We start from the raw sequence: 12,986 nt of genomic DNA on the forward strand, positions 1-12,986 counted from the left end.
ACCAATATAGTCAAAATGGCCATACTTCTAAAACTGTTATACAAGCCAGGCATGGTGGCACATGCTTGGAATATCAGTACTAGGAGGCTGAGGTAGGAGGATCTTTGCAAGTTCAAGACCAGTCCAGGCTACAAAGTAAGCTCAAGGCCAGCCTGAACTGTGTAGCAAGACCCTGTCTCAAAAAGACAAAAAAATAAAAACAAAACTGTTACACAGATTTAATGCCATCCCAATTAAAATACCAATAACATTCTACAGAACAGGAGAAAGCAACCATAACATTCATATGAAACCAGAAGAGACCTAGAATAGCAAAAGCAGTTCTGGGCAAATAAGGGCAAGACAAGGGGCATTAAGATCCCAGATTTCAAGTTATACTACAAAGCTACAGTGATAAAAGTATCACGGTTATGGGGAAAAAAATCAGACGCACAAGGTCCTGAGTTCAATCCCCAGTAGCAAAAAAAAAAAAAAAAAAGGAGGAAGAAAAGGAGAAGGAGACCAGACTCGTGGATCAAGAGAACAGAAAAGAAGATACAGAGCAACTCCAGGCATACTCAGTTACGTTATTTGTGGCCAAAGACCAAATCCCTACGCTGGAAGAAAGACAGCCTCTGTAACACGTGGTGCTGGGAAGCCTCGCTATCCACATGCCAAAGGTTGAACTTAGACCCGTGTCTCTCATCATGCACTGAATTTAAAATGGATTAAAGATCAAACATTAGAACAGAAACACTCCATCTACTGGAAGACAAAATAGGTAAAATTCCTGAAGACATAAGTACAGGCAAAGACTTTCTGAACAAAACCCTGGTTGCATGAGAAGTAATATCAAGAATCAACAAATGAGCTCACATGAAACTAAAAAGTTTCTGTGCAGAGAAAGAAACCACTGACAGAGTGAAAAGACAACCTACAGATTGGAGAAAAAATTTTGCTGGCTACTCCAAAGACAAAAGAGTAGTATCTAGGATGTATTTTAAAAACTCAAAAAGTGGGTCAGGGATTTAGCTCAGCAGCATAAGCGCCTGCCTTGCAAGTGCACAGTCATAAGTTTGATCTCTAGTACAAAAAAAAACCCAAAAAGTTATATCCCCCAAATTTAAAGATCCAATTAAGAATGGACATCTGAAGTGAACAAACACTTCTTAGATAAAGAAATATAAGCAATTAAAAAGTACATGAAAAAATGTTCAATGTCACTGGTTATTGGAGAAATGCAAATTAAAACAACTGAGATTTTATCTCACTCCAGAAAAAAATGGTTACCTTCAAAAAGTCAACCAGTAACAAATGCTAGTGAGGCTATGGGGAGAAAGGAAACATTTCCCATTGCTGATGGAATGGTCAACTGATGCAAACACTAAGGAAATCAATCCAGGAATTCCTCAAAAAACTGAGAGTAGAAATTCCATTTGACCCAGCTATTTCCCTTCTAGGTAACCTCCCTGAAGAGTTAAAGATATCATACCACAGTGATGTATGCATACCTATGCTTGTTTGGGGTTTGTTTTTGCTTTGGTTTGTTTGGTTTGGTACTGGGGATTGAACTCACGACCTTTTACTTGCCAGGCAGACTCTTATATTGCTGAGCTAAATCCCCACCCCTGGATACTCATGTTTACAGCAGCACAATTCATAATAGCTAAGTCTTGGAAACATCATATCAACAGATGAATAGATAAAAAATGTATTTATACATAGTGGTATACTATTGACATAAAGAAGGGTAAACTTGAGTTATTTGTCACTGTAACCATTTTTAAGTGCACAATTCTGTAGCAATAAGTACATTCATAATGCTATGCAAGCATCACCACTATCCATTTGTAGAACTTTCTCATAATTCCAAAAGAAAGTTTGTATCTTTAGAATGGACAAAGAAAATGAGAGAGGGAGGGAAGAAGGGAGGGAGAAAGGGAGAGAGAGAGGGAGAAAGAGAAGGAAAGAGAGGTATTCAGCCTTAGAAAAGAAGAACCTGCTGTTTGCAACAACATGGATGAACCTAGAGGACATCATTATAAGTGAAATAAGCCAGACACAGAAGTACATATTATATGATACCACTTATATGATAAATTTCAAATAATTCAATCTATGAAGCTGAGGACAGAATGGTGATTGTCAGGGGCTAGAAGGATGGTGTTGATCAAGGGATACAAAGTTTCAGTTATGAAGGATGAACAGTACCAGAATCTACTGGATAGCAAATTGCCTGTAATTACCAATACAGTGGATACTGACAATTTTGCTGTCAGGGTAGATTTCATGTTTATTGTATCCACAAATAGAAAGGGCACAGGAAAATTTCTGGAGGTGATGTATATGTTTATGGCAGTAGTTGTGATGGTTTTAAAAGTGTATATTCATCTCCAAACTCATTAAGATAGATGCATTAATTTTATATATCAATCATATTTCCATAAACTTTTTTTTAAAGAAAGAGATTCTGTGTCCTTTAAACAATAAATTCCATTTCTCCAGCCCTCCAGGCTCTGGTAAGCTCTATTATCCTTTCTGTCTCTGTGAATTTGCCAATTCTAGATATTTCAAACAAATGGAATCATATAGTATGTATCTTTTTGTCTGGTCTATTTCACTTAGCAGTATGTCCTCAAGTTCATTCATTTTGTAGCATGTATTTTTCCTTTTAAAGCTGAATAACACTGTCATTGCATTATGTTGTGGCTCCACTTTTTGTTTTTGTACTGGGAATCGAACTCAAGACTTTGCACTTGCCAGATAGGCGCTGTGCCTCTGAACTATATCACCAGCCCTGGCTTCACTTTTTGTATGTCATTCTCTCAGCTACCCAAACTCTATTTTCATAATTGGTGATAGTGTCTAAATATTGGTATCCAAAATTCACATGTTGAAGCCTAATGCCTCTTGTGACAATATTGCAAGGCTTTAAGGAGTTCATTAGGTCATGAGGATGGAACCTTCATGGTAGTATTAGTGCCCTTATAAAGAAGTTGAGGGAGGCAGTGTCCTTCTGCTTTGTGAGGACACAGCAACACGGTGCCACCTTTGAAACAGAAAACAAACTCTAGCCAGACACAAAATCAGCAGGCACTTTGATTGTGCCAGCTTCCAGAGATGTGAACATAAATTTGTTGTTTGTAAATTACTAAGGTTGGGTATGATGGTACACACCTGTAATCCCAGTACTCAGGAGGATGAGGCAGGAGGGGCAGTGAGGGTTGCAGGCCAGGCTAGGCTACACAGGGAGTTCAAGGTCAGTCTGAACTACATAGCTTGACCCTGTCTCAAAAACATAAAATAAAGATAAATAAATAGCCTACTTTAAGGTATTTTACTGTAACAATATGGATGGGCTAAAACAGATGATATGAAATAAACATGGAAAACAAGTAAGTTTCACCAACTTGAAATTCTGATTTTACCCTGTATCCCACTACCAAGCATTCTCCACAAGGGCAACTACCCCTAAATGGGTGTAAATTTTATCTTGAGGTACAAAAAAACTTTTGTATAAAGTACAACTATACATAACAGATATACTGTATATGTATCTGCCATCTAGCCCTTATTATAAACATTTAAATTTATAAATTTCTTTCTCTTGCTTTTCTTAGTTGAATGCTTGTTTTTATATTTGTACTAAATAATAAAAGCATTTAAAGATTTTAAATTTCTATCCTGGCATGGTGGCACACAGCTATAATCCCAGCATTCAAGAGAAAATCATCACAAATTCAAGGCCGGTCTGGACTACACATTGAGTTGAAGAGCAACATGCAACACATTGTAAGACCCTGTTTCAAAAAACAAAGCGAAGTGGAGGCCACTGGGGATATAACTTGATGAGGCCATGCATTCCACCTCCTGCACTGGGGTGGGGAGTTGGGGGACTGCATTTCTTTTGAGAACATCACCCACATCCCATAATAGCTTTCCACAGTCACTGCTGGGTAGCAGGTACTAAGCTAAGTGCTTTGTAAGTATCATATAATTCTCATTTCAAGCTTATGAGGTAGGTGTTGATTTGTTTCACAATATTGAGGACTGAACCAATGGCCCTGTGTATACTAGCCTAGTGCTCCACCACAGTGCTCCCTCCACTGGTTTTTTTTTTTATTTTTTGACACAGAGAGTGTTACTTGTTACCAACATTGTCCAGGGAACTAGTTGGAACTTTCAATTCTGTTCCCTCAGCCTCCAGAGCAGCTGGGATTGCAAGGACGTGTCACCATGTCCAGTCCAAGGCACATATTATCATTATCATTCTACAGATGAGAAAATTGAAACTCAGGTAAATTCCATGACTTACCCAAGGTACTAAAATTTTAATTGGCACTAAAACTCTGAATCTGGAATATAACTCCAATGATAAGGCAGTGCTAAATTTTGACATTTTGTCTTCCATTCTCCCTATGAAATAGTTTACAATGGCAGCTTCTACAGTTATTAGGTAACTTATTTTTAGTTTCAAGAGATTAGATTTTATGATTAACTTTTTGCTATTTTCAAATTTCACATATTGTAGCTAAGAACTCACAAATTCTACTTTTTGGAAACCAAAAATTTCTTCTGACATGAAACAATATAGAAAACTAGATGTCGTCTACCGAAGTCAACCTTTTCACATTCTCATCTGCCTCTTTTTTAGTTATTGTAAAGCTTCCGTAGATCAAAAATGGTGTATTAAAATCTCTCATCTCAATTTATTTCCCAGTTTTCAGTGGTGTGAACTCTGTAATATATAGATCTCTTTGTGATGTACTCTTTTTGCCTTGTGGGCCATTTTATTGCTGTTTAATTATAGCTAACATTTATTGGATCCCCTCCTTTGTATTAATAGTTTCTTACACATTATTATCAAAACCATTCCAGAAGTAAAAAGGTATGGATCCAGGTCTTGTAAGGATTGAAACTTTTACAGGGTCTTCTCAGAAAAAAATACAAAATTATAAACACAAAATTAGGCACGATGATGTTTATTGAGAAACGAGAAAATAAAATTAAGGTATCTCTTCTAGGACTTAGGAGAAATTCTTCCTGGTCCAACCCCCCACCTAGAAGAGTCTAAATCTCGGAGTTCTGGGCCAAATTGAACTTACAGCTTTACCATACAATCTCCCCGCTGTTAGGAGGAAGTAGATGCTATCACTGACTTTTTATAGACCAAGAAAGAAAGAAAGAAAAAAAAACCCTAAGGTGAGTAAATAGCTCTAGGGTTGCCATTAGAATCTAAAATTCATGCAAATGGACTCCAAAACCCTCATCGTTACCCTACCCGCTTCTGATTATCACCCTTGACCTGCACTAACACTTAGCTAAGGAACGCGTAGAGGAGACGCTAAAAGTAACAGAAGGGACAGAAGGGAAGGAGGAAGAGCGATGAAGACCCTCAGAAGATGGCCCGGAACTGGATGCACAGTCTTAGGAAAGAAAAGCGCCTCCGGAGCGAAGAGGGGAGAAATTTAACGGAAAGCGGTAAAACGAAGCAAGAAGCTGAGAAAGTCAGACGCCGGGTGCTTTAATTTCCGCAGCGGACAGCGCCCAACCCATGCACAGGCGTGTCACTTGTTTGCCGCACCGCAGCGACCGCGCCTGGATACCCGGACGTCAGGGCCCCACTGCAGGGAGGAGGTAAATAGGAGACAAGGGAGAGGCGGAAAACGCCTGCAGCGTCCGAGGTGCTGCGGAAACTTTACTGCCAAGCGGGAGAGGCTGCCCTTCAGCCGCACGCTCAGAGCAACGCCGGAAGTGGGGCCCGGAACACGGCGCCCTCTCAGCCAATGGCGGCGTGATGCGCCCTCCGACGGTGGCCCGCAGGGCACCAGTAAGGCAAAAATGTGCAACTCAAGAAACAGTTAAAGGCGCCATCCTCCTGCATTACTACGCGGGCTACCACAGCAGCGTGCCCAAGGACAGCGATTCTTTCTGCATCTTTCGTTTGGTTAACCTACCTCAAAATCATCGTATCTTTTATCTGAGTGCCATCTCACGCGCCACAGCTGCCCTCAGCAAAGATGGCTGATCTGGGCGAAAGAAAAACCGGATGTGGGCGGCCTGGGGGAGTGGGCGAGCGCCGGAGTGGGAGTGGGGAGGGGCGGGGAGTAGGGAGGGGCGGGGGAGTGGGCGGGGCCTTGTTAGGACTAGCTCCGCCCCTAACCTGGGTTTGCTGCCTATTTATTTATTTATTTTTATTTATGATACGATGTCTCTAGGTTGCCGAAGCTGGGCTCGCACTTGCGATTTCCCTTGCCTCGGCCTCCCGCTGAAATTACTGTCTTTGAAACGCCAATAGGACCTCCAGCTGCAGCCCCCAGTCCTCTTCTGGGGGCGGGTCCACCGATGGCTCCGCCCCCGCTCAGGTGTCTACCTCTAGTAGGTGCCCGGAGTCGCCGAGGTCTGGGCCCAGCGATCCAGCGGGCAGCTTGTCCCTACGCGATCGCTGGTCTGCAGCAATGAAGGACGCCCAGGAGGACGTCCCGCAGTCCAACTCCCGCTCCTCGGGGTCCGAAGAGTCTGCGAGCTCGGGCCAAGGCCCCGAGGTGGGGCCTCCTGAGGAGGCGGAGGACCGTGCTCGGTCCCCGGAGGCGGCCCCCAAGAAACTTTGTGGGTATTTGCGTAAATTTGGTGGTAAAGGGCCAATGCGGGGCTGGAAATCCCGCTGGTTCTTCTATGACGAGAGGAAATGCCACCTTTACTATTCGCGGACGGCGCAAGATGCTAATCCCTTGGACAGTATTGACCTCTCTGCTGCAATCTTTGACTGCAAGGCGGACGCTGAAGCGGGGACTTTCGAAATCAAGACCCCTAACCGAGTTATCACTCTGAAGGTAAATGGACCACTTTTCTGATTTTCAGCTGAGATTTTTATGCCTACCTAGTTCCCAGGGCTCAACCGGGCGCCAGTGTGTGGTCGCTGTAAATTGACTGAAACAGTGATCATTAACTTGCGCCTAGAGCTTTGTGCTTTCCAATGCCCATTCACACCCATTTTCTCATTGAGATTCCAGGGCCAGTGATAAGGGACCCATTTGATGGATCAGGAGACTGAGTCAAAGAGATGACGTGTGTAGCTGGAGATCAGGCATTTCGAGTGGTGTGGCCCTTATTTGGAATCTTGCAGTCTTTCTGCTTTCAGTGCTCTATCAAAACTTCAACTTTTGTGTGTGCCTGAATCCGTAGTTCACTTTCCTTCTTAGACTGAAGTATGATCAAGATAGCATCTTTGCAAACCTCAAGACTGAGACTGTGATTCACTTCTTGATATTTTGGCCAAGGGGAGTGAATGCTGACGTTGGCAGGGATTGGGAAGATAAACACACTGATCAGCCTAGGTTGCTCATTTGGACATGTCTAAACTAGTGAGCAGTTAGTAAGTGTTTATTGAATGAACACACCTGCACATCCATGGTTGTGGAACGCAGGTCACTTAATTGGAAAGAGCTCTGCCTAGGAGTTGTATGGGCCTGAGAAGACTGCAAGGAAATAGCCTCCCTTTCCCCACGCTCATCTGCCTCTTCCCCAGCCTCTGTGGGCACTCACCATTTAGTGGGGCTTGGCCGGTGAGTGGGCTGGGGGACTCACTCGTTAAAATACTGGAAACTAGGAACTGCAAACCAGGAAAGGCATTTTGGACATCATATGGTTCCTAGGTTTTTTGTGTTTCCTTCCACAGATTATGGGCTGGATACAGGGTTTCCAACACGTGGCTTTTACTATGCCACTGATCCATGGATGCATCTGACTTTGTGTTAGGCTCTGGGGTAGGGAACCAAGGCAGTCCTGCCCCCGCTAACTCCCAAATAGCTTAAGATGTGGTAGGCCAAACTGATGGAGGAAATGGCAGTCACAGTAAAATACAGCACAGTGACACTATGACAAATCTTAAGAAAAGTATGTGACAAGAGAGGAGGTTATCCAGAAAAGTATTGTCTGAGGCTTGAAGGAAGAACTAAATTTTTAAGAGGCAAAAGGGAGAAGGGTGCACCAGGCCAAGAGAGCCCTGTGAGCAAAGATTGTGCATCAGTGTCCAGGCAAGTCACAGGAGATTGGGACATATGTGGGGGTCCAAATGACGGAGTTGGAGGGGGATGGTAGTGCATTTGTGAGTTAGGTTAATAAGCTTGGACTTTGCCTGGCAGACTGGAAATTCTGTTCCAGTAGACTATAAAAATTGCCTGGTAGACTATGGAATAGACTTAAGCAGGGAAGCACAGAGATTAGATGCTTGGAAAGCTCAGTCTGACTATTGAGTATACAACAAATTCAGGGAAGAGGGGTCTAGTAGTCAGAGAACCCATCAGGAGGTGATCTAGAAGGAATCGGTGGCTGAGCTTGAGCTGTTGCCCTGGGAAGGAAGGCAGATGGCAGTGGATAGGAATGTTAGGGAAGTGGAATATTGTAGAGGCGTCAGGGGCCTGATAACTATATGGCTGCCTGGCTGGGTCACTGACAGGAGAGCAACTCAGAATGAGAAGACTCCCATAGGGCATAATTCTCCTAAGTAGACTTCAGTCCCAAATGTGTGTTGACTCGCCATGGTGTCTTCCAGTGCCCCTCACAGTCCCAGACTCATATGGTAGGTGCATGAATTATATAATAAAACAGTGTTTGGGTTTTGCTGGAGCTCATCAGCTTTAACATCATGGTGAAGCCTCGGGAGGTCCCTCGGTAAATTTATGCAAAGACAAGGCAGTGGGCATCGTTTGATTTTACCGAGAGCTTCTTTCATAGAGTCCCAGCCTGGGATGTGGGAGGCAGAGTTTGCCCTGGTTGCCATGTAGCCTTCTTTTCTCATGTGGCCTTGATTGTAGGCAGCTCCAGATACTCATCACCTGCTCCCAGTGAGTGCCCATCCTCTGTGTTCACATCAGCTAATTTCATGCCTTTTTTTATGTAAGCCACAAATCTGGCCATAAATTACAGCCAAATTCAGGTCTAGAAACAGGAAACTAGAGGTTTGGGGCCAGTTCCGCAACCACAGTTCTGCCGAAGGGCTGTTCACGCCGGCCTCGCCTCTTTCTTGGCAGATCCAGTGAGTCAGTGGGCTCGAGGGTGGGTGTTTGGGCCACCCAGTACTGGGAAGCTGATGACTAGCCTCAACCAGTAAATTGTTTGCAGGTGCTGCATGTTGTCACAGCGTGCAGGTGACTTTCCAGTCCCCATTCACATCTGGGATTTCAGTGAATCCCTCCAGCAGGAGGGATTACCCCCATTCCACCAAAAGACAGTTAAGAATTGCAGATGTCAGAGAGAGAGAAAGCTGGAGAGAGAGAACGAGAACCTACTAGGATGCACCCAAAGTCAGAAATCCAGAGCCCTTTCCCTCTCTACCCTATATCTATTCCTCTGTCCAATGTGCACATTTTAAGTACCTGTCGTGTGTCAGGTACAGTGCTGGGTACTTTCTTTTTCTTGTCTCATTTCATCCTCATAAATATCCCATGAAGGACTATTATTTTGACCATTGCACAGATGAGGAAATGGAGGCTCAGACAGGTTAAGAAACCTCTGAATGGGTGGTTATTTTCCACAGCCAGAAGCATGCGGTGTTTCAGCAGTGGGTGTTAACTCACACTTTCCCCTTATCCTACGCCCAGGGCCACCCTGCAGGCACAGGACCTTGCCAACTAATCTTTGTGCTTCTCAGGCCCCCACCAAGCAAGTGATGCTGTATTGGCTGCAGCAGCTGCAGATGAAGCGCTGGGAGTTCCACAGCGGCCCGCCTGCTCCTCCCACCGCCCCTGACACCACCCCAGCCAGGAATGGGCCTGCCCTGCACATCGAGTTAGGTAACCCACGGGTTGGCCTCCTGCTGCACACCAGGGCTGTGGTGGCCAGGCCTTTACCCTGCTGTTGGGAGCGAGTGGGAAGAGTGCTCTGCAAAGGAAGCAGAGAGCAAGGCTGGAGCTTATATTAGGTAGGGCAGAAATATACAAATCCTAATTGCATGTGACTTTAAGGCAAATTGTTTATCCTGCCTGAGCTTCAGTTTCCTTCCCTATGAGGGTAAGAAGTATATCTACCTTGTAAGGGAATCCTATGAGGGTTCAATGAATCCGTATACCTGAAGTGTCTGGAATAATGCCTGCACATGCTCAGAACCCAGCAGACATTAGCTGCTATGACCGTGACAATCGTGAGACAGTCCTGAGAAATAAACCCTGCACAAACTTGCTGTGAGGTTCATGTGAGTTGTAATGGCTTCTTCCACAGCTGCTTTTGTGTTGAGAGTTGGGTGCATTCATGATTTTATCCCTCTGTTTTCAGAAAACAGAATTCTTTGCTTCACATGACCCACAGAGGAGGTTTCTTTTGTTTTGTTGTTTGCAGTACTGAGAATTGAGGCCCCGGCCTTTCACACTGGCCTCTATCCCCAGCCCTTGTTATTTATTTTTCTTTTCTTTTTTATTTCCTTTTTGAGATGGGGTCCCGCTATGCACTTCAGGCTGGCCTTGAACTCATTTTGTAGTCCTGGCTGCCCTTAAACTTGCAGTGATCTTCCTGCCTACTCTCCCAAGTGTTGGGGTTATAGGTGCGAACCACCATGCCTGTTTTTATTTTCGGACAGGATTTTTTTTTCTTTTTTCAGGCTGGCCTTGAACTCACTATGTAGCTTAGCCTAGCCTTTCTGCAGACTCTTGGCATCCTCCTGCCTTAGCCTCTCAGGTGCTAAGATTATAGGCATGCACCACTACACCCGTTGTCTCCTGATCTCCAAATCGGAGTGAATCTTCCCTCGACTCTTTCCTCCCTCAGTGCCCTTCCCTGTGTAGGTGGCTGTCCTGTACCCAGCTGCTGAAGCAGCTCACAGTCACTGCCACGCTCCTTCAGTCACAGCTGGCCAGTTGAGCCGGGCTTTGGGCTGGCTCTTCTTGCCTAGGCCTTCCTCCCTGCCATTGTATGGGTCAGATCTCATCTCTCAGCTGAAGAACCAGGACAGCCTCCTCACTGGTGTCCCTGTGTCTAGGCCTCTGGCTGAACCTCTCCTCTCACAGCAGCCGGCGTAGGCTTTCCAAAACAAAAACTCAAGCTCGTTACCCACTCCCTGGCCATCTGTCACCAAGCCGGTCAGTCCAGCTCCGTACACAGTGCGCAGGGTTTGTCCCTCCCGGTCACACTCCTGTTAGCTCCCAACCCCAACCTTGTGCTGTGCTTCAGCAGTGCCAGCCTCAGTGCTGTTCTCCTTCCTTCTTGCCCAGCAAGTTCCTTCTGCTCCTTGAGTGTCACCGCCTTATCTTCTCAGTCTCCTCTCAGACTTTGTCACCTGGACTCTGTACGGGCTCTTCATACTTCAGGCTATGGAAGCCTGCTACACAGTGATTACCAACGTCCTTGTCCACTTCCACCCCTTCCACTTTCCCTGGGGACACTTCCCTGTGTCCCCAGGTGTGGTGTTCTGCCTACCACATTGAGTATTTATTGAGGGAATGTATGAGTGAATATATTGAGCTTCATGAGTGAGGAAAGGAATGTAGAGCCCATAGCATAATGTCAGGAGCATAGTAAGCGTTCAATACATGGTAACTTTCCCTATAATGCACACTTACATACACACGTATGTATGTCATCGTTCTCATCATAGTACACACATGTATATTTTTACTATTACTGTTATAATAGTGTAGATGCATATATATCATAATAGTACACATGGATATGCTATTACTAGTACAATAACTTCTTTAATTGTTACTAATAATTTCTTTAGAAAGTCTTCCTTTCTAACCTCCCTTCCTCCTGCCTCCCTCCCTCCTTCCCTCCTTCCCCCACCTCTCTCTGATTAGACCCTTAAGTTGTTCAGACTCACAATTCTCCTACCTCAGCCTCTTAAGTAACTGGACTTACAAGTGAATACCATAACTGCATCAACCCTCTTGAAGGGTTCTTTGCCCCCACATTTCTACTATACCCCCCACTTTCTGTTTACTAGGCAGCCAGGCAACTCTGGCTGTGCAGAAAATTTTAGCCTAAGTTGATGAATTTGTACAAATATCAGCCTCAGACTGGAAACAAGGAGAAGCCCTCTTTCCTGTGTGTCTTGAAGTGTACTTTGAAGAACTGTGTTGTCAGAAGCATGGCACGAGGATCTCCCAGGCCTCTTTGCTGTAGCAAACCTGGCATGAGTTCTTTAATTTTGTGGCTTTGCATTAGCACACATGGCCAGGCCTGTTGAGAGCTTGCTGTGGGCATGGGGCAAGGGGTGGTTGCCCTAGTGACCAGAGCACTGGGCTCCCAGAGGACACAAACATGAGATTTGGGAAGCAGAAGGAAGTATGAGCTTCCCCTGCCTTTCCTTGCCTCACAGCAAACCTGCATTTTCCCAGATATAGGACCTGAACCTAAGTGTTCTCCATGCCCTCCAGAAAGGCATTTCTGAAATCTTCAGCCAGCTGACAAGCCCTGAATTAGCTGTCTGCAACAGGCTGCCTCACCTCCCAGGCTCCACCCTTCCAGGGAGGCAGAGGATTGCAAACCTCCTGATCCTCATCTGACTTTGAGTCACAGAGACTCTGGCCTGTAAAAAGTGTTCCATCATTGCCCTCGAGCAATCTGCAAGGCATGTTCTTGTCAGCCTTTTAGCATTTACAAAATGATTTTATACTTTGCCTAAGCAATGATCTCTACAAGAAAACTCTACCTAAGAAAATTCAGAAGGAGCCAGGTGTGGTGGTACACGTATGTAATCCCAGTACTCGGGAGGTTGAGGCAGGAGGATTGTTGTGAGTTCAAGACCAGCCTGGGTTACAAAGTAAGCTCAAGGCCAGACTGAACTGCATAGTGAGATGCTGTCTCAAAAAGACAAAAAATAAATAAGAAAAAATCAAAAGGAAAGCAACAGATTTATGTCAATAACACATTGCTAAAGTAAGCTACAATTTAGAGAGCTTTTATAAACCTCTTTTTTAAAAATATACAGTTTACTGATGTTTCTCTAACAATTGACATGTGTTACTTAATCTATACAACAATCTTACAGATGTTATCCCCATTTTATAGAAGAA

At 44.5% G+C, this 12,986-nt stretch overlaps 1 protein-coding gene and 1 long non-coding RNA gene across 3 annotated transcripts in view; one reads left to right on the forward strand and one right to left on the reverse strand.

Annotated features, from left to right (window-relative positions):
- Positions 1–6,050, reverse strand: part of LOC134470493 (uncharacterized) — a 32,000-nt gene extending 25,950 nt beyond the window's left edge. Inside the window, exon 1 of the long non-coding RNA XR_010039422.1 lies at positions 5,937–6,050. This is a non-coding gene — a long non-coding RNA (uncharacterized LOC134470493). The remainder of the gene's footprint in view (positions 1–5,936) is intronic.
- Positions 6,051–6,186: 136 nt separating this feature from the next.
- Positions 6,187–12,986, forward strand: part of Tbc1d2 (TBC1 domain family member 2) — a 51,722-nt gene continuing 44,922 nt past the window's right edge. Inside the window, exons 1-2 of one of the 2 annotated variants that reach the window (XM_005004111.4) lie at positions 6,187–6,812; positions 9,632–9,773. In XM_005004111.4, the coding sequence (XP_005004168.1) occupies positions 6,438–6,812; positions 9,632–9,773 (517 nt within the window). In that variant the 5' untranslated portion in view covers positions 6,187–6,437. The remainder of the gene's footprint in view (positions 6,813–9,631; positions 9,774–12,986) is intronic. The other variant, XM_063224813.1, reaches the window with a different exon arrangement.

This window comes from Cavia porcellus, unplaced genomic scaffold (genome assembly GCF_034190915.1).
Source record: "Cavia porcellus strain 051 isolate PalLab524CR breed Dunkin Hartley unplaced genomic scaffold, mCavPor4.1 scaffold_1, whole genome shotgun sequence".
NCBI lineage: Eukaryota > Metazoa > Chordata > Mammalia > Rodentia > Caviidae > Cavia > Cavia porcellus.